Here is a 22,150-nt window from a genome sequence, read left to right on the forward strand (position 1 = left end):
AGTAGAGTAACGTTTAGAACTCAGACTGCTCTGCTACTACATAAGGAATTTTCCGAATTATGAAATTATTCTAGATTTATGAGCAAGGGAATTTGCACCTGAAACTGAAACATATTTTGTGCGTTAATTCATTTGAACCGGGGGACACACAACTGGAGAGGAAAGCATGGAGTATTTCATGGTACCAGCACAGAAGGTGCCCTCCTTGCAACATTTTAGGAAAACGGAGAAGGAAGTGATTGGGGGTCTTTGTAGGTGTGTGTGCACTTTTACTATTTCGCCTTATTGTATACGATAACAATTTGTTTATCTCTGCTGGTGGTGCGCATTTAGCGACTGTGGCGTGGCAACATGCTTGATTTGATCTGTATGTTATTGTGTACTGTACACGACCCACTGTCAAAGAGCGAGACAATTACCTTTATTGAATATCGATTAAGTACTCATATTAGGTAGAAGACGATTCAGTACATTCATATGTAACTTAATTTTACCGTTACTTTAGCTAAATCTAGACATTTAGTAGCTAACAAACATACCCCACGTGGTTACATGCACACCACGCTGCTGCTCTGTTCCGAGAGATCCCTGGCTATTTTGATATTTTCCCAACGGTTACGTTATGTTTTGGATAAGTATACTCATTTACATATGAGCAAGAGAGGTAGTACATGTATAACAAAGGTGTCGCACCTTTGTTATGAATGTTTCGTTCACGTCCTAGGGTGTACTGTTTGCCCAGTTCGTTGGGGAGCGCGCTGAAGTTATTGTGGGTAGTGCGGCCATGCTTGTGCTAAAGTGGTGAGGGATCTGTCGTAGTCTTCCCTCCAGTAACTTAACATTTCCGGATAATTTATGTAAAATTCACGGTGAAAGTTTAAGTAATCGCATTTGTGCAACGAAATCACAGTTTCGCTGGTATTCTTGGCCACATTTTGGTGCACTCTAGTACCGTATGCACTGCGTCTTTTCTCCCGCAGCTCAGCAATGCCGCCGCATGTAGAGGAAGCAGTCGCATTGTTGTAATGGCGGAGGACTTGATGAGTGGTTTTGAACGCAGCAGTGTGGCGGCGCGATGCATTCTAAAACAGATTGGACCGTATGAAATTGATTGTGTCGCCGCGAGGCATTCCGCAACCGATTGAGAAATTAGTAGTGGTCTTTTTATTAGGGGGTGTGTATAGTGGAAGGCCAGTCGATGCATTTGCAACCTTTAGTAGACAGGGAGGCGGAGATGAAGGATAAAGTGTGGTCTGCGCACGTGGTCTGGGACATGTAGTTCTATTTTCCAAGTGTGTAATTTTGCATAAAATTGTCCAAGCAACACTCAATTATAGTCTTTGATGTGCACACTTGGCCATAATACATTATCAAACATTATTTCTCACTTACAAATGTGTATTTATTATGATAATACTTGAATGTTTATTATGTTAATGTTGCTATAATTTGGGGACCCTGTTTAAAGCAACTCATCTAATATACTGTTCCTAGTCTGTCAAGCTATGGTGGTTGTATTTGTGACTGGGTTCGCTATTCGCTACCACCCAGTCGTGATTTGGCAGAGGCTGTGTTTGCTGGCTGGTTTCTGGGTTGTAAGGAAACAGCAGACACGGTCTCTCTCCCCATCTGTGTCTGCACAATTGTTCCCTGTGTTTGCTCTGAGGCAGCTGAGTCAGTACTGATAAGAGCCTTGCTACTAGAAAGCTTCCCATTAGATACAGAGGATGTGGAAGTTCAATTAGACATTTCCCATCCCAAATGGAATCTGTGTGGGAGCCATGCTGAACAAATCAGGATGACAAACGCTTTTATGGTTGGAATTCTCACAGGCTGTGTTCCGTGGGTGTTATAAGAAAACAGCATCAAAGCCTGTTCTGCACTTTCATGCTGTTTTCTCGAGGCACAGTCAACATGGTAGTAGGAAGCATGGCACATGACATGGTTGTTACTGTATTTTTAGCATTGAAATTGACCATCACAATGGTTCTGTTTTGAAAGCTCAACAAAGCTTTGTTTTCTGGCTTGTTTTGATAGTTCATACATAGCTGCGCTGTTGCTCACAGTAGGTTCATTCATGTTTTGAATTTATACTCCATTCAAAACTGACCAGTAGAGGTCAACTTGAAGATCTCGCTTGATATCTACTCTGTGGACCTTTGACCCCTATTGTGTAACCTTACGACCTCTTCTCTTCCTCCCCCCCAGCCTGGCGAACATTCCTCTGACCCCCGAGACGGCGCGCGACCAGGAGCGGCGAATCCGCCGGGAGATCGCCAACAGCAACGAGCGGCGGCGCATGCAGAGCATCAACTCCGGCTTCCAATCGCTCAAGACGCTCATCCCCCACAGCGACGGAGAGAAACTCAGCAAGGTGGGTCCGAGGGAGGAAAGGAAGGGAGAGAAACTCAGCAAGGTAGGTCAGACTTTGACTTGTTTATTAGACAATAACAAATTAAAACCGTGTAGCAAACTACAACATGCATTAATGAAATTATAAGAGGACACAATAAAGGCAGAAAGGTCCACCACACATTGTGGTCAAGGAAATGGAGGGGGAACATTTAGCAAGGTCAGATAGGAGGGAGTTGGAGAGCGAGATCATACAGACATGGAGATTGGGTTAGTAGGTTAGTCTAGAGAGATCAGACAGACAGGGATATTGGGTTAGTAGGTTAGTCTAGAAAGATCAGACAGACAGGGATATTGGGTTAGTAGGTTAGTCTAGAGAGATCAGACAGACATGGATATTGGGTTAGTAGGTTAGTCTAGAGCATGGGTGTCAAACTCTGGCCCGTGGGCCAAATTTGGCCCGCGGGGTAATTATATTTGGCCCGCGAGACAATACCAAATTACTACTAGAGCTGGCCCGCCGGTATTATACAGCACATTCACCACTAATACTACGAATCCCATAATGCTCTGCTGTTTTCGCGCGCCAATCAGGACAGGACCCAGAAACGCTCTCTCCTCTGTGACAGTAGTCATAGCAACATAGACGCTACAACTGTTAGTGAGCTAACCCTTCCCAAAAATGGCGAAAAGAAAGGCAGAAAACAGGAGCTTTCTGGACAAGTGGGAGGCAGAATATCTGTTTACATATGTAAAAGACAAACCTGTTTGTCTTGTTTGTGGAGTCAACGTGGCTGTAAGTAAGGAGTACAACATTAGACGACACTATGAAACGAAACACCATGACAAATACAAGGACCTGGACATGACTCAAAGGAGCCAGAAAGTAGAGGAGATGAAAAGAAGTTTGGTTTCACAACAGAATATGTTTAAAAAAGCCACATCACAAAGCGAGGCTGCTGTAAAGGCTAGTTATATAGTGGCAGCAGAGATCGCAAAATCAGCCCGGCCCTTTAATGAGGGAGAGTTCATGAAAAAGTGCAGCATGATGAAGGTTTGTGACCTCGTATGCCCAGAGAAAAAACAAGCATTTTCAAACGTGAGCCTGAGCAGGAACACAGTAGCTGATCGCACATGTGATCTTGCCACCAATCTGTATGACCAGCTGATGGAAAAGGGAAAAGATTTTGTTGCGTTCTCCCTCGCTGTGGATGAGAGCTGCGACGCATCTGATACTGCTCAGCTGTCAGTCTTCATCCGTGGAGTGGACTCAAATCTGTGTGTTACGGAGGAGCTATTAGGATTCAAATCAATGCATGGCACAACCACAGGAAAGGAAATCTTTGAGGAGGTTTCCAAATGTGTAACTGAAATAAAGCTGCCGTGGGATAAACTCGTTGGATTAACGACAGATGGTGCGCCAGCGATGTGCGGTAAAAAGAGTGGACTGGTGGGCATGGTTCGGGAGAAGATGCGGGAAGAGAACTGTGCAGGTGAGCTAACTGTTTACCACTGCATCATACATCAGGAAGCACTGTGTGCCAAAGCCCTAAAGATGGAACATGTTATGACCACAGTAACACAGGTAGTTAACATTATAAGAGCCAAAGGTCTAAATCACTGCCAGTTTAAATCTTTTCTGGAGGAGTGTGGTTCGGAATACGCAGACTGAGGTATCACACAGAGGTGAGATGGCTAAGCAGAGGAAAAGTACTGAACAGATGTTTCGAGCTGCGTGAGGAAATATGTCAATTCCTGGAAACCGAAGGGAAGGATACAGCAGAGCTCCGGGAGCAAATGTTCCTGTGTGAGCTGGCCTTTCTCTGTGACATCTCGAGCCATCTCGATGCGCTGAACCTGCAGCTTCAGGGGCGGGGGCGCATCATCACAGACATGTACGCTGCAGTGAGGGCCTTCAAAACTAAACTGTGCCTGTGGGAGAATCAGATGCTGCAAGGAAACCCTTGCCATTTTCCCTGCTGCCAATCCATAAAAGCGCAGATCTCTACCGCCGTGTTCCCATGCGCACAGTTTGCTGAAAAACTCAGTGTTCTCGCCGCTGAGTTTAGCCGGCGATTTGCCGACTTCGATGCCCAGAAATGCAAGTTTGAACTGCTTAGTAATCCCTTCGCAGTTGATGTGGAAAATGCACCAACCAACATCCAAATGGAGCTGATTGAACTCCAGTGCAACGACACGCTGAAGTCAAAGTATGATGCTGTGGGCGCCGCACAGTTTCCACGGTTCATCCCTGACACAATGCCTCAGCTCCGCACCCAAGATGCTCTCCATGTTCGGCAGCACTTATCTATGCGAGCAACTTTTCTCCTCGATGAAGATGACCAAAACAACTCACAGGAGACGTCTGACTGATGAACATCTTCGCTCGATACTGAGGATTTCTTCAGCTCAGAGCTTGAGCCCAGACATTGATGAACTAGCATCCAAGAAGAGATGCCAGGTATCTGGCTTGGGCACATCAGATTAGACCAGTGTGCAATAATTAACGTTTTCTTTATGCACTTTTTCTTGCTACAAGGCATGGGCTTGAATGGTTGATTGATTTATTATCATTTTATTTGTAAAATTATTAGCCAGTGGAAAAAGTTTATTTTGGTATTTAAATCAGAAGGCTGCAAATAGAAAAGAGGCATACAATTTTTATTTACATTTTATTTATTTAATAAATGAATGCCATTGATGTGTTTTTTAATTTGAAATTCGATTTTGCATGTCTCCACTATTAAATTATATATTGTATGGTAATAAGCGATGCTTGTTCCATATTCAATGACCTCTTACTTCTACCCCCTCCTTTTTCGAACATTCTGTTAAAAATCGCGCAACTTTTCAGCGTCCTGCTACTCATGCCAGGAATATAGTATATGCATATGATTAGTATGTGTGGATAGAAAACACTCTGAAGTTTCTAAAACTGGTTAAATCACGGCTGTGACTATAACAGATTGTGTGTTTCATTGAAAAACGCAAGAAAAACTGCTCTCTGAAAGCTAAAAATAATTTCCATAAGTCACTTCCACGAGTTGTTAAAAGAGGACAAAATTTCATATCGACCTGCATGCAATTCATACAAATTCCACACGATGTCGCCATTGTCGTCATTTTCAAATCCATCTATCTGGCATCCGTTTCTTCCAGTCTTCACCCGGATGTTGTTAATGAAGACATTGGTAGCCATTGATTTGCAAACGAGGAGCTATTGAATATACATCGCCCTGTAATCATTTTGATAGATTATAAACGTTTACTAATACCTAAAGTTGGATTACAAAAGGATTTCGAAGTGTTTTGTGAAAGTTTATCGTCGACTTTTTTAATTTTAAAAAATTACGCAGCGTTTAAAAACAATGTTTTTTTCTGAATGACACAGCTTCCATACAAAGCTATTTTGGGTATATATGGACCGATTTAAACGAAAAAAAGACCCAATAGTGATGTTTATGGGGCATATAGGAGTGCCAAGAAAGAAGCTCGTCAAAGGTAATGAATGTTTTATATTTTATTTCTGCGTTTTGGGTAGCGCCGGCTACCGCAAAATCTGTTGTTTACGTGTCGTGCTGGTATTTTGGGGGGTGCATGCTATCAGATAATAGCTTCTCATGCTTTCGCCGAAAAGCATTTTAAAAATCTGACTTGCTGGCTAGGTTCACAACGAGTGTAGCTTTAATTCAATACCCTGCTTGTGAATTTTGATCAAGGTTTGAGTTGTAACGAGTACATTTAGCATTTAGCGTAGCGCATTTGCATTTCCAGGTGCCTACTTGAGACGTCTGCGTCTCAAGTAGCATCAAGAAGTTAAAGCAAAACTTGTTTGGGTCCATATTAAAAGGTTAATTTGTTCAATGTTGGCCCGTGACTTTGTTCAGGTTTTACATTTTGGCCCACTGGGTATTTGAGTTTGACACCCCTGGTCTAGAGAGATCAGACAGACATGGATATTGGGTTAGTAGGTTAGTCTAGAGAGATCAGACAGACAGGGATATTGGGTTAGTAGGTTAGTCTAGAGAGATCAGACAGACAGGGAGATTGGGTTAGTAGGTTAAAGTCTAGAACAGTGGTTCCCAAACTTTTTATAGTCCCATACCCCTTCAAACAGTCAACCTCCAGCTGTTTAGCACCAGGGTCAGCACACTCTCAAATGTTTTTTTTCTCCATCATTGTAATAAGCCTGCCACACACACACACTATACAATGCGTTTATTAAACATAAGAATGTGGGAAGTGGCAAATAACTCTTATAGGACCAGAGAACAAATAATAATATAATAATAATCAATCATTTTGCTCTTTATTTGGCCATCTTACATATAAAATATTTTTTGTTCGTCGGAAATTGTGAATAACTCACCGCAGGTTAATGAGAAGGGTGTGCTTGAAGGATGCACATAATTCTGCAACGTTGGGTTGTAATAAGAGAGAGAGCCTTAAATAATTTTCCACACACAGTCTGTGCCTGTATTTAGTTTTCATGCTAGTAAGGGCCAAGAATCCACTCTCACATAGGTACGTGGTTGCAAAGGACATCAGTGTTTTAACAGAGCGACTCCTGGCTTGGTGATACTCTGAGCGCAGCCTAATCCAGAAATCTAGCAGTGGCTTCTGATTAAATTAAATTTTCATAGAACCGCTTGTTGCAATTTCGATGAGGCTCTCTTGTTCAGATATCAGTAAGTGGACTGGAGGAAGGGCATTAAAGGGATAACGAATCCAGTTGTTTGGGTCATCCGTTTCAGGAAAGTACCTGTGTAATTGTGCACCCAACTCACTCAGGTGCTTCGCGATATCACATTTGACATTGTCCGTAAGCTTGAGTTCATTTGCAAACAAAAAATCATACAATGATGGAAAGACCTGTGTGTTGTCCTTGTTAATGCAGACAGAGAAGATCTCCAACTTCTTAATCATAGCGTAATTTTTCTCCCGCACATTGATAGTTGCGGAGAGTCCCTGTAATCCTAGATTCAGATTATTCAGGTGAGAAAAGACATCACCTAGATAGGCCAGTCGTGTGAGAAACTCGTCATCATGCAAGCAGCCAGACAAGTGACTATTATGTTCAGTAAAGAAAACTTTAAGCTCGTCTCTCAATTTTAAAAAGTGTCAATACTTTGCCCCTTGATAAGCAGCGCACCTCTGTATGTTGTAAAAGCGTTACATGGTCGCTGCCCATATCTTTGCATAATGCAGAAAATACACAAGAGTTCGGGGGTCTTGCTTTAATGAAGTTAACCATTTTCACTGTAGTGTCCAAAACGTCTTTCAAGCTGTCAGGCATTCCCTTGGCAGCAAGAGCCTCTCGGGGGATGCTGCAATGTACCCAAGTGGCGTCGGGAGCAACTGCTTGCACACGCATTACCACTCCACTGTGTCTCCCTGTCATGGCTTTTGCTCCATCAGTACAGATACCAACACATCTTAGCCTAAGTCCATTAGATGTCACAAAGCTATTCAGTACTTTAAACACATCTTCTCCTGTTTTCCTGGTTTGCAGAAGAGGATGTCTTCCTTAATTGACTCCCCATAAATGTAACAGACCAGGAGCTGTGCCAGGCCCGCCACATCTGTTGACTCATCCAGCTGTAACGCATAGAATTCACTGTATGTATGCGAAGCAGTGATTGTTTCAAAACATCTGCCAGGTGCTTCGTGAAACAGTGTTGTTTGATGAAGACATTGTCTGTTTTTTTTGGCCTTTTCCCCCAGCATTGTCCCAGCCATATCCGCGGCAGCAGGAAGAATGAAGTCCTCTACAATAGTCTGGGGCTTGCCTGTCCTAGCGACTCTCACTCTCTTTTTTTGTTGTTGAATATTTACCCCTTTTTCTCCCCAATTTCGTGGTATCCAATTGTTGTAGTAGCTACTATCTTGTCTCATCGCTACAACTCCCGTACGGGCTCGGGAGAGACGAAGGTTGAAAGTCATGCGTCCTCCGATGCACAACCCAACCAGCAATTGCTTCTTAACACCTCCAACCTGGAAGCCAGCCGCACCAGAGGAAACATTGTGCACCTGGCAACCTTGGCTAGGGCGCACTGCGCCCGGCCCGCCACAGGAGTTGCTGGTGCGCGATGAGGCAAGGACATCCCTACCGACCAATCCCTCCCTAACCCGGACGACGCTAGGCCAATTGTGCGTCGCCCCACAGACCTCCCGGTCGCGGCCGGTTACGACAGAGCCTGGGCGCGAACCCAGGGACTCTGATGGCACAGCTGGCGCTGCAGTACAGCGCCCTTAACCACTGCACCACCCGGGAGGCCCGCCACTCTCACTCTCAGCTCACCATATAAGACTCTTCTAGCCCCTTCTAATTAATGGTATCAGTTGCGAAGCAGTGATTGCACACGCATTATACACGTCTTACTACTCAAAAGTTGTCTATTCTCGCTCAAAAAACTCCTGTGGCTTATTTGTCAAATTGACATGTTTTGTTTCTAAATAGATTGAGGGTTTCATCGAGTTGTGAGATACTTTATCACATATAACACACTGTGGCTGAGGAAAGGCACTACTCCCAATTTAAGTGAACCCCAAATCAATGTAGTTTGATGGTCCAATGTCCCTGTCTGTTGTTCGGTGCTTTCCCGGGTAAGGAGTCCGTAGCTTTTCATCTGCATCAGATTCACAACTGTCAGTGTCCATGCTAGCTGGGCTACAACAAATGTAGAATTACTGATGCTAGCATTGGATGTGCTCGTGGAAGCAGAACAACTTGTCGTCGACAGGTGCAGGTGTAGTACTGCTGGTAGTAGCAGTACTACCAGTAGAGCTGGTATGTGTCTCTATGGCCACAGGCCTTACTTTTTTTAAACCATTTATCAATTTTGGAGCAAACCTAATGAGCAGCAGCTACTTTTGGCTACATACGTACCGTTAGTTTAATTCCCGTGAGGGAGTAACGGTTAATGTGATTGGATGTTAATTATTTGACTAGGCTACCTGTATTTGACATTGTTTTGTTATTTCACTGATGGCTTAATTTTATTTTTGGCAGTGAAGCGAGGCTACTCAGACGAGAGAGAAAACCTCAGCTAAATGTATAGCCCCGGTGGAAAATGGGATGTTTGAAAATGCGGGGGGGAAAATTGTCAAAAATTGGTGAATCACATTTTTATTTGGCGTACCCCAGTTTGGGAATACCTGGTCTAGAGAGGTCAGACAGACAGACAGACAGGGAGATTAAGATAGTAGGTTCAAGTCTAGAGAGATCAGTCAGACAGAGAGATTAAGATACTAGGTTCAAGTCTAGGGAGATCGGTCAGGTATATTGGGATAGTAGGTTCAAGTCAAAAGATTAGTCACACAGACAGGGATATTGGGTTAGTGGGTTCGCCTAGAGAGATCAGACAGGGATAGTGAGACAGTAGGTTAAAGTTAGAGATCAGACAGACAGGGAGATTGGGTTAGTGGGTTCGTCTAGAGAGATCAGACAGGGATAGTGGGACAGCAGGTTACAGTCTATAGAGATCAGATAGACAGGGAGATTGGGTTAGTAGGTTCGTCTAGAGCACATATGTCAGAGTCAAGGCCCGCGGGCCACATCCGGCCCGCAAGAAGGTTTTTTACGGCCCCTGGGATGATCTTGATTTATTATTAGAACCGGCCCGCAGCAAGCCGGCAGCCCGCAGATCTTTTACACGCACCAATACTACATTTCCCACAATGCAAAGGTGACGCACCGAGCAGTAGGCTGCTTCATTTCAATATTTATTGGCACAGCAGTCGTCAGCATCACAGTAAAATTAACTTTCAGATACCCATCAAAAATGGCAAAACGGAAGGTGGATACTGAGAACCGGGGGTTTCAAACAAGGTGGGAGTCGGAGTATATGTTCACGAAGGTAGCTGGAAAACCTGTGTGTCTTCTGTGTGGAGAAAGTGTGGCGGTACTGAAAGAGTATAATCTGAGACGACATTATGAAACGAAACACGCGGACAAAAACAAGAATATGGACATGGAACAAAGGCTACAAAAGGCAGAGGAATTAAAACGAGGCCTCAAATCTCGACAGGCTCTGTTCAAAAAAGCCAAATCACAAGGCCAGGCTGCTGTCAAGGCCAGTTTTATTTTGGCAGAAGAGATCGCTAAATCAGCCCGGCCATTTACGGAGGGGGATTTCATCAAAAACTGCATGATTAAAGTTTGTGACGAAGTTTGCCCAGAAAAAAGGCAACTCTTTTTAAATGTGAGTCTGAGCAGAAACACCATTGCCGAGAGAGTAGACCAGTTGTCCATCAATCTAAAAGAGCAGCTTGTGAAAAAGGGAAAAGATTTTATTGCATATTCCTTGGCTGTGGATGAGAGCACCGACATTTCTGACATTGCCCAGTTGTCAATTTTCATCCGCGGAGTGGACTCCAACCTAAGCGTGACAGAGGAGTTTTTGGCTTTACGTCCTATGCATGGCACAACTACGGGGCATGATTTGTATGAAGAGGTGTCAAGATGCGTAAATGAGATGGAGCTGCCTTGGGAAAAACTTGTGGGTTTGACAACCGACGGAGCACCTGCGATGTGTGGACACAGGAGCGGACTGGTGGCGAAGATACGGGAAAAGATGCAAGAGGAAAACGCGACAGGTGAGCTGACAGCTTATCATTGTATCATACACCAGGAAGCGTTGTGCGGTAAAGCCTTGAAAATGGAGCATGTAATGAGCATCATCACGCGCACAGTTAACTTTATCAGAGCCAAAGGTTTGAATCACCGCCAGTTCAAGGCATTTCTGACGGAGTTAGAAACGGAGCATGGTGATTTGCCTTATCACACAGAGGTGCGATGGCTAAGCCAGGGAAAGGTGCTTCAAAGATGTTTCGAGCTTCGTGAGGAGATTTGTCTGTTCTTGGACAGCAAAGGGAAAGACACAACACAACTCCGAGACGAAATGTTTCTGTGTGAAATGGCTTTTCTGTGTGACATTACGAGTCATCTGAATGCAATAAACTTGCAGCTGCAGGGTCGGGATCGTGTCATCTCTGATATGTACAGTACAGTGAAGGCATTTAAAACCAAACTGACTCTGTGGGAGACGCAGATGCGGAAAGAAAATTTGAGCCACTTTCCCAGCTGCCAGACCATGAAAGAGAAGCTCTCTACCAGTGCGTTCCCGAGCACACAGTTGGCTGATAAAATAGGTATGCTTGCCGCTGACTTTCGACGCCGATTTGCTGACTTTGAAGCACAAAAAAGCAGGTTGGAACTGCTCGGTAACCCATTTGCTGTTGACGTGGAAAGCTCACCACCAAACCTCCAAATGGAGTTGATTGACCTCCAATGCAATGATGCACTGAGGGCAAAATATGCGGCAGTGGGTGCTGCGGAGTTCGCCCGTTTCCTCCCCGGCACAATGCCCCAGCTGCGCATCCAGGCTGCTCAAACGTTGTCTATGTTTGGCAGCACATACCTGTGTGAACAACTGTTTTCTTTGATGAACCTGAACAAAACTGCTGAACACCTCCACTCAATTCTGAGGATTTCTTCAGCTCAGAGCCTTACCCCGAACATTGATGAACTTGTGGAAAAGATGGGACACCACCAAGTATCACCCTCAACCTCAAACAAGTGAACATTACTGTGCAATCACATATTTAGAGTTTTTACTCAGTTCAAGTTTAAAAGTTAAAATTTAATATTTGTTTTCACTGCATGTTACTTCTCCTTAAACAAAGTGTTGTTTTTGATTAATAGATTTTTGCACTTTATTTTTTTGTATTTCAATCCAATTATATTTTAAAAATATTTCAGTTGAGTGGATGATAGAAAATTGCTATTATTGTTTTTTCTTTGAAGTAAATTTAGCCCACTTTTGCTAAAATAGAAAATATAGTCTACTGATGGTGCCTTGAATACCGGTTTCTTTCATTTAATGTTCATGTTATGGGGATATTTATATAAAGGAAATTTGTCTTTTGTGTCTGTTGAAAATTAAAGATTACTGACAGAGCCATAAGAAAATATTGCTTTATTTATCTGATCATATTGTAATATATTTGTTAGGTTTTCAGTAGGTTCAATTAGGTTCACTAGACTATATGCGTCATTTAAAAATTTTTCAATGAACATTCGAACAGTCCGGCCCTCGTCTTGTAGCTGATTTTTTTATTTGGCCCTCCGTCCATTTGACTTTGACACCCCTGGTCTAGAGAGATCAGACAGGGATAGTGGGACATTAGGTTAAAGTCTATAGAGATCAGTCAGACAGACGGGGATATTGCCATGTCTGTTCAACTCCCAGTACATATGATTCTAGATATGTACAGTGCTGCTTGAAAGAATGCGAACCCTACAGGCTGGTCATTTATTTTGCTATAAAATATTAAAATAAACATATTAACCCCATTTCGTAATACAGACATTCCAGGTAAATGACAGAAACAAAAAAAATATATATTTTCATTGTTTATTTAACAAAAGTGGTTTATTTAACAGAAACTCAGATTTGATGTGTGCTCAAATATGTAAGCCCCTTCAGTCAATAGTTATTAGCAGCGATAACTTGGAGTAACTGTCTCCTATAGCCAGTGATCAGTCTCTGACGTCTGTTTTGAGGGATTTTTGCCCACTCCTTCTTACAGAACTCAGCCAATTGAGTGAGGTTTGAGGGGTGTCTGGCATGACCTGTCCGCTTCAGGTCCTGCCACAGCATCTCGGTTGGATTTAGGTCAGGAATCCAAAACACAAATCTTCTTTCCCCTGAGCTATTATTTGGTAGATTTACTTTACTGCTTTGGATCTTTGTCTTGTTGGAAAACCCACTTTCGGCCCAGCTTTAGCTCCTTGACTGATGGCATGACGTTCTGTTCAAGAATCTCCTGGTTTACCTCAGAATTTATGGTTCCCTTAGTGATGTGGAGTCGTCCCGGTTCAGAGGAGTAAAAACAGCCCCAGATCTTGACATTCCCATCACCATGCTTGACGTTTGGATAAGGTTATTTTGGTGGTAGACAGTGTTGGGTTTTCGCCAAACATAGCAGTGTTGATTGTGACTCATCGGTCCAGAGAATAGACTTCCAGAAACCTTCAGGTTTCTCCAGGTGGTCTCTGGCAAAGTTAAGACGGGCAGTTTGGTTCTTTTTTGACAGCAGAGGCTTCTTCCTAGCAACCCTCCCATGAATGGCATTTGGATTCAGTGTTCTTCTTATTGTTGAAGCAGGCACATTTACCTGAGATGCAGCAAGGGAGGTCTGCAAATCTCTAGATGTTATATTTGGGTTGGTTTTTACCAGATTTATTATTGTTCTTGTGGCTCTTGGGGATATTTTGGAAGGGCGTCCACTTCAAGGCCGAGTTGCTGTGATGTTAAATGCTCTCCATTTGTAAACAGTGGACTGATGGAGCTCACGTCTTTTTGAGACGATTTTATAACCTTCCCCCGACTGATGTGCTCTCAATACCCACGTCCTGATGTCCTCTGAGATCTCCTTTCCTCTCAGCATGGCGTGCTTTGCCTTCACCTGGTTGGGTAACACCAAACTGACCAGGTTTCTTATCTCTATTTGTCAGAGTCCCGCCCAAACGCTTACCTAACGATCTCTCCTTTGATTGGGTCATTTGGTACCAAATTATTTTACCCACCTGATTCTACATACCTACTTGATTTAACCTTTAACTTGTGGTTCTCTTATTTTTACACCTGCACTAATTCCTTTTTAATGTTGTTTTTCTACTACAAGCATCATTTCCTCTACACCAACATATGGTTTTGGTAAATATAAACCTGTTATGTCAGATCAAACAGACTGGTTCTGATTAAATGAAGATTTGATGGTAAAAACTAAACACATCTGTAATTGAACAAGGGGCTCACTAACTTTCAAGCAGACCTGTAACACCTACTGATGGGTTGATAGACAAGTCTTCCCTTTGAAGTTGTACAGGCTCTTGTTGCTCCTACAGCACCAGTAAAGAGGCTCTTGTTGCTGCTACAGCACCAGTAAAGAGGCTCTTGTTGCTGCTACAGCACCAGTCAAGAGGTTCTAGTTGCTGCTACAGCACCAGTTAAGAGGTTCTTGTTGCTACTACAGCACCAGTCAAGAGGTTCTATTTGCTGCTACAGCACCAGTCAAGAGGCTCTTGTTGCTGCTACAGCACCAGTCAAGAGGTTCTATTTGCTGCTACAGCACCAGTCAAGAGGTTCTATTTGCTGCTACAGCACCAGTCAAGAGGTTCTATTTGCTGCTACAGCACCAGTCAAGAGGCTCTAGTTGCTGCTACAGCACCAGTCAAGAGGTTCTTGTTGCTGCTACAGCACCAGTCAAGAGGTTCTATTTGCTGCTACAGCACCAGTCAAGAGGCTCTTGTTGCTGCTACAGCACCAGTCAAGAGGTTCTATTTGCTGCTACAGCACCAGTCAAGAGGTTCTATTTGCTGCTACAGCACCAGTCAAGAGGCTCTTGTTGCTGCTACAGCACCAGTCAAGAGGTTCTATTTGCTGCTACAGCACCAGTCAAGAGGTTCTTGTTGCTGCTACAGCACCAGCCAAGAGGTTCTAGTTGCTGCTACAGCACCAGTCAAGAGGTTCTTGTTGCTGCTACAGCACCAGCCAAGAGGTTCTAGTTGCTGCTACAGCACCAGTCAAGAGGCTCTTGTTGCTGCTACAGCACCAGCCAAGAGGCTCTTGTTACTGCTATGTAACATTTTGTCGTAGTTATAACAGTTTTCACTCCTCTACAGGCGGCCATCTTGCAGCAGACAGCAGAGTACATCTTCGCTCTGGAGCAGGAGAAGACACGGCTACTGCAACAGAACAGCCAGCTCAAACGCTTCATTCAGGTGAGACACCGTCATCATTTGGTGTCACTACTACAACCCCCCCCCCCCCCCCCCCCCCCCCCATTAAGTTTAGATACGCAGTTGTTCCTTCCAGCACGTGGCTCTTTAGACACACTACTGTGCTCAGAATCATTACTTTGTTTTTTAACAATAGTAATCTGGCCTCAGTAGATGAGAAATGTTCTACTATTCTCAGCTCTTAAAATTCAGTTTACTTTCCTGTGTCCATTCCTTAGTTCATAGACTGTTCATCAAACACAATGGAAGGACTCACCCGTCGTAGTCCAAATCAACCCTATCTTAGTCCTCCATGACTTACTCTCCCTCCCTCTCTTGCTCCAAAAGGAGTTCAGCGGCTCCTCCCCAAAGAGGAGGCGCGGGGCGGAGGAGAAGGATGAAGGGATCGGTTCCCCAGACATTTTGGAGGAGGAGAAGACGGATGACCTGCGGAGGGAGATGGTGGAGCTGAGACAGCAGCTGGACAAGGAGCGCTCTGTCCGCATGATGCTGGAGGAGCATTTGAGACAGGAGGAGGTAGGAACAGAGACACACAACCACAAGTAATTGTCAGGAACCTCCGTATTCAGGGTTTGCACAGCGTGTTTGTTTGAAGTGATTGAAGTACTTGAATTTGGAGCTCAGAAAATCAAGTACTGGAAAACCTTGAGTTGAAAATCAGTCGTTTCCTCAATTTGGTCATTAAAAAGTCCCTGAAAATAGGCTATTTATAAACTCTCCTGCTCCAATATAATTATCCAATGATTTTTATTTCTGATCCGTTTCTGTGAGAGTTTCCCAGCGTTTCAATGGACGGGTGTTGGGCCAGTTTGTTGAGGTCAACAGCATATTGACTTCAACTTGGCGTTCCATGACAAAGGAAACAGGTTTTTGTTGTTGCTTTCTCGTTTGAAAAACATGACACAAAACTAGAGGTCGACCGACTATGATTTTTCAACGCCGATACCGATATTGGAGGACCAAAAAAGCCGATACTGATTAATCAGCCGATTAATCAGCCGATACACTGCTCAAAAAAATAAAGGGAACACTAAAATAACACATCCTAGATCTGAATTAATGAAATATTCTTATTAAATACTTTTTCTTTACATAGTTGAATGTGCTGACAACAAAATCACACAAAAATTATCAATGGATATCAAATTTATCAACCCATGGAGGTATGGATTTGGAGTCACACTCAAAATTAAAGTGGAAAACCACACTACAGGCTGATCCAACTTTGATGTAATGTCCTTAAAACAAGTCAAAATGAGGCTCCGTAGTGTGTGTGGCCTCCACGTGCCTGTATGACCTCCCTACAACGCCTGGGCATGCTCCTGATGAGGTGGCGGATGGTCTCCTGAGGGATCTCCTCCTCAACCTGGACTAAAGCATCCGCCAACTCCTGGACAGTCTGTGGTGCAACGTGGCGTTGGTGGATGGAGCGAGACATCATGTCCCAGATGTGCTCAATTGGATTCAGGTCTGGGGAACGGGCGGGCCAGTCCATAGCACCAATGCCTTCCTCTTGCAGGAACTGCTGACACACTCCAGCCACATGAGGTCTAGCATTGTCTTGCATTAGGAGGAACCCAGGGCCAACCGCACCAGCATATGGTCTCACAAGGGGTCTGAGGATCTCATCTCGGTACCTAATGGCAGTCAGGCTACCTCTGACGAGCACATGGAGGGCTGTGCGGCCCCCCAAAGAAATGCCACCCCACACCATGACTGACCCATCGCCAAACCGGTCATGCTGGAGGATGTTGCAGGCAGCAGAACGTTCTCCACGGCGTCTCCAGACTGTCACGTCTGTCACATGTGCTCAGTGTGAACCTGCTTTCATCTGTGAAGAGCACAGGGCGCCAGTGGTGAATTTGCCAATCTTGGTGTTCTCTGGCATCCCTAAGTCTAAATATTGCTGTTACAATTCTGGCAAGTTAATTATGGTCTTTGTTAGGAATAAATGGACTTCACAAGAGAAGTGACACAATCTCCCTAGTTCAAATGAAATTCATGTTAATTTGGCATCCCTAAGTCTAAATATTGCTGTTACATTGTACAATCTTCAATGTTATGTCATAATTATTTACAATTCTGGCTAGTTAATTATGGTCTTTGCTAGGAATAAATGGACTTCACACAGTTCGCAACGAGCCAGGCGGCCCAAACTGCTGCATAAACCCGGACTCTGCTTGCATGGAACGCAAGAGAAGTGACACAATTTCTCTAGTTAAAATGAAATTCATGTTAGCAGGCAATATTAACTAAATATGCAGGTTTAAAAATATATACTTGTGTATTGATTTTAAGGAAGGCATTGATATTTATGGTTAGGTACACATTGGTGCAACGACAGTGCTTTTTTCGCGAATGCGCTTGTTAAATCATCACCCATTTGGTGAAGTAGGCTGTGATTCGATGATAAATTAACAGGCACCGCATCGATTAGATGCAACGCAGGACAAGCTAGATAAACTAGTAATATCATCAACCATGTGTAGTTAGCTAGTGACTATGTTAAGATTGATTGTATTTTATAAGATACGTTTAATGCTAGCGAGCAACTTACCTTGGCTTCTTGCTGCACTCACGTAACAGGTAGTCAGCCTGTCACGCAGTGTCCTCTTGAGTGCAATGTAATTGGCCATAATCGGTGTCCAAAATGGCGAGGGTGAGATTAATGCTACTGTTAGCCTACATAGCGAGGGTGAGATTAATGCTACTGGTAGCCTACATGGACAGGGTGAGATTAGTGCTACTGGTAGTCTACATGGACAGGGTGAGATTAATGCTACTGGTAGTCTACACGGACAGGGTAAGATTAATGTTATTGTTAGCCTACATGGACAGGGTGAGATTAATGCTACTGGTAGCCTACATGGACAGGGTGAGATTAATGCTACTGGTAGTCTACATGGACAGGGTGAGATTAATGCTACGGGTAGTCTACATGGACAGGGTGAGATTAATGCTACTGGTAGCCTACCATGACAGGGTGAGATTAATGCTACTGGTAGCCTACACGGACAGGGTGAGATTAATGCTACTGTTAGCCTACACGGACAGGGTGAGATTAATGCTACTGTTAGCCTACATGGACAGGGTGAGATTAATGCTATAGTCTACATGGACAGGGTGAGATTAATGCCTACATGGACAGGGTGAGATTAATGCTACTGGTAGCCTTCATGGACAGGGTGAGATTAATGCTACTGGTAGCCTACACGGACAGGGTGAGATTAATGCTACTGTTAGCCTACACGGACAGGGTGAGATTAATGCTACTGTTAGCCTACATGGACAGGGAGATATTAATGCTACTGGTAGTCTACATGGACAGGGTGAGATTAATGCTACTGTTAGCCTACATGGACAGGGTGAGATTAATGCTACTGGTAGCCTACATGGACAGGGAGAGATTAATGCTACTGGTAGCCTACACGGACAGGGTGAGATTAATGCTACTGTTAGCCTACATGGACAAGGTGAGATTAATGCTACTGGTAGCCTACATGGACAGGGTGAGATTAATGCTACTGGTAGCCTACATGGACAGGGTGAGATTAATGCTACTGGTAGCCTACATGGACAGGGTGAGATTAATGCTACTGGTAGTCTACACGGACAGGGTGAGATTAATGCTACTGGTAGCCTACATGGACAGGGTGAGATTAATGCTACTGGTAGCCTACACGGACAGGGTGAGATTAATGCTACTGGTAGCCTACATGGTCAGGGTGAGATTAATGCTACTGGTAGCCTACACGGACAGGCTTTATCAGTGTGCTTGCATCGCCAACATCTCCGGTAGGCTGTCAAATTCAGTCTATTTGAATGCCAATGCATAGTACCATTGGGAAGGCCTATAAAATGCACCTCATGTTTTAGCATGATAGTACACAGCCTCATGTCCCAAGGATCTGTACACAATTTCTGGAAGCTGAAACTGTGCCAGTTCTTCTATGGCCCGCATACTCACCTCATACTCACCAGATGTGTCACCCATTGAGCATGTTTGGGATGCTCTGGGTGGACGTGTACGACAGCATGTTCCAATTCCCGCCAATATCTAGCAACTTCGCACAGCCATTGTAGAGGAGTGGGGCAACATTCCATAGGCCACAATCAACTGCCTGAGCAAGGAGATGTGTCACGCTGCATGAGGCAAATGGTGGTCACACCAGATACTGACTGGTTTTCTGATCCACGCCCCTTCTTTTTCCCCCAACATATTTATATCTGTATCCCCAATCATGTGAAATCCATAAGTTAGGGCCTAATTAATTTATCTCAGTTGACTGATTTCCTTATACTCAATAAAGTCTTTGTAATTGTTGCATGTTGCGTTTATATTTATGTTCAGTATATAAAGACCAATCCAAGGCTTTAATGACCATACTCATTAGCAATGTTGCGCAGAGATAATAGATATGACGGTGCATATTCAGTAATGGCCGTGTTATTGTCTCCAGTCTGAGTCCTACCTCTGTTAACCACTCAGGTCTGCTGTGTTGTGGTTGGTGGTACTCAGCCTGAACATGTGTTAGGAACTCACTCCGAGCAGCAGGAGAGAGCCAGCACCCCAGCCCACAGCCCACAGGTGAGAGAAAGAGACTGAGAGACATACAATCACACTCGCATATCAACACACACACTACTGATGTGACATACATTATTGTCTCCAGAGGCGTCAGGAAGACTCTAAATCGCCACAGTGGAAACGCATCAACACAGTACCCGTCTGAGAGTAACATATAGCTGAGCTCAGGGTTTACCGCGGTCAACAGCTCTGACACATTTACAGCCGACTCTCCATTACTGGCGCACAGATCACTACGTTTCAGTCACATCCTTGAGAGCCCGGGAATCATTCTAGTCCCATATTTTTGTTGTTATTGCTTTTTCCTGATTCTGTTTTGCTTTCAAAATCACACATTTTTTAATAGAAAAACTACACAACTGGATGTTGTAAGTCCACAATAATACTTAGACCACACCAGGAGACAACTTTTGAGGTGTGGAAAAAGAAAGGTTGATTTTGGGTTGTAGTTACCCTTTAATTGAGCTGCACACCAGCTAGAGACTGTTGTTTGGGTAGCAATGTCTCTGTAGCGCTCATTTGATGGCAGAGTTACAAAACAGACGTCCCCTCGATTGATGCAAATAATCATAATATAGGCCACTTTTTATGGTTCCCAAGGTTTTTGGGAACCATTTCTATCTACCAGAAGACGGTTGTCATTACATTAGCATCACCACTAGCGGCTACACGAAGTGGTAGACAAACGTGCGCACACAGACGGGCGTTCCTGTGCTATTGGAAGGAAAATACGAATCACTGATGCATTTTGTTCATTTTATATGGCCCTAGAAATCCCGTCTCTGCGGTGACGGTCTCTCCCTCCCTCACGGGGGCATCTCAGGTTGAATAGGGAACAGCATGATGACAGTGTCACTCAGGCTGGAGAGGAACATAGTAAGGTGTATGGTAGTTGTATTGTTGTTCACCAGAGGGCAGCAGAAGCCCCTAGGAAAGGGTTGTTGGGAAGATGAGTGCTGGTGTATTTTCATGTTATTAAATAATAACGCTGGGATATAATCTGTTGTTAGTCATCATGTGGCGTTTTAGGATGACTGAACCAAATGTCTTGCTCTTTCTAAAAATTCACTTTTCACTGAGTGCGAGTGTCAACCAGTGTGTTTTCGGGGATCGGTTTGGGCAAGGAGAGGTGCAGAATCACTCATCTTGATCCCATGAATACAGTGCATTCAGAAAGTATTCAGACCCCTTGACCGTTTCCACATTTTGTTAAGTTACAGCCTTATTCTAAAATGGATAAAATGTATTATTTTACTCATCAATCTACACACAATATCCAATATGGACATAACGAAAAAGGTTTTTAGACATTTTAGCAAATGTATTCAAAATAAACAACTGAAATATTATATTTACATAACTATTCAGACCCTTTACTCAGTGCTTTGTTGAAGCATGTGTTTTTTCTTTGTCATTGTGGGGTATTATGTGTAGAGGGGGGGGCAATGTAATCACTTTTAGAACACGGCTTTAACATAACAGAAATGTGGAAAAAGTCAAAGGGTCTGAATACACTGTAGTTATTTGGGATGCAAGGTGATTTGTAATTCTGTGTAGTCTGACTCTACTGTAGTCAATTTCTAACATGCGCAATGTATATCTGTGTGACCTCTTCATCCTCCTGTCCCTCCAGGTGCTGGCCCCCAGGTCGTCCCCCGCCCCCACCCACCACCCCACGGTCATCGTCCCAGCCCCCGCACCAGCCCCACCTCCCCATCACGTCACCGTGGTAACCATGGGCCCGGCCTCTGTCATCAACACAGCCTCCACGTCTCGCCAGAACCTGGACACCATTGTGCAGGTGAGCCAAAGAAGAACACTAGTGGAGAAATTGTAGTTGTATCAAACCCAGGGAGAAAAAACTGCGCTCTCTGAATTTATGCAACTGTTATCTTTGGTATGTTGCAGATAGATTTTTCTTCTGTCAGTTTGTAAAACACTTGGTAGTTCTATGGAAAGTGTCCATAAAAAGTGGCAATTGTCAGTGCATTTCCACATGTGAACACCAGATGGTGGTGTAGTCACTGCGTCTGCCACTGCTGTTTTTCACTCACTCTCTGCTTCCCTCCATATCTGTCTCTCCCTCCCTCCATCTCCAGGCCATCCAGCACATTGAGAGCATCCAGGAGAGGGTGGGGGAGGAGGAACAGCGCCGGGCGGTGATCGTCACCCAGGGACGCGCCCTCACAGACACAGCGGGGTCCGACACGGCGTCCGACAGCGAGTGGCCAGAGGACTGCTCACTGCCCTGAGGCCTCCCATCACACACAGGGGCCACGAGAGGGGGCCCTGTACAACACCCACAATACTCTGATTATATGGCCATTTATTAGGTTGGATAGACGGATCAGACTCACACACACACTGAACTAGGATAGTCTACTGTAACTGGATAATTACAC

At 44.2% G+C, this 22,150-nt stretch overlaps 1 protein-coding gene across 3 annotated transcripts; it reads left to right on the forward strand.

The window, feature by feature from the left end:
- The first annotated feature begins 129 nt into the window (after positions 1-129).
- On the forward strand, positions 130-22,150 carry LOC139402037 (transcription factor AP-4-like). 3 transcript variants are annotated; one of them, XM_071146088.1, is made up of 7 exons: positions 130-255; positions 2,209-2,416; positions 15,044-15,142; positions 15,488-15,676; positions 19,650-19,748; positions 21,382-21,549; positions 21,848-22,150. In XM_071146088.1, the coding sequence occupies exons 1-7, from the start codon at positions 167-169 to the stop codon at positions 21,998-22,000; spliced, it is 1,005 nt and encodes a 334-aa protein (XP_071002189.1). In that variant the 5' UTR covers positions 130-166; the 3' UTR covers positions 22,001-22,150. The 3 variants fall into 3 exon arrangements, with proteins under 3 accessions (XP_071002189.1, XP_071002190.1, XP_071002191.1); XM_071146089.1 differs by having other exon boundaries at positions 19,680-19,748; XM_071146090.1 differs by having other exon boundaries at positions 2,209-2,374.

Source organism: Oncorhynchus clarkii, unplaced genomic scaffold, assembly GCF_045791955.1.
Source record: "Oncorhynchus clarkii lewisi isolate Uvic-CL-2024 unplaced genomic scaffold, UVic_Ocla_1.0 unplaced_contig_545_pilon_pilon, whole genome shotgun sequence".
Taxonomy (NCBI): domain Eukaryota; kingdom Metazoa; phylum Chordata; class Actinopteri; order Salmoniformes; family Salmonidae; genus Oncorhynchus; species Oncorhynchus clarkii.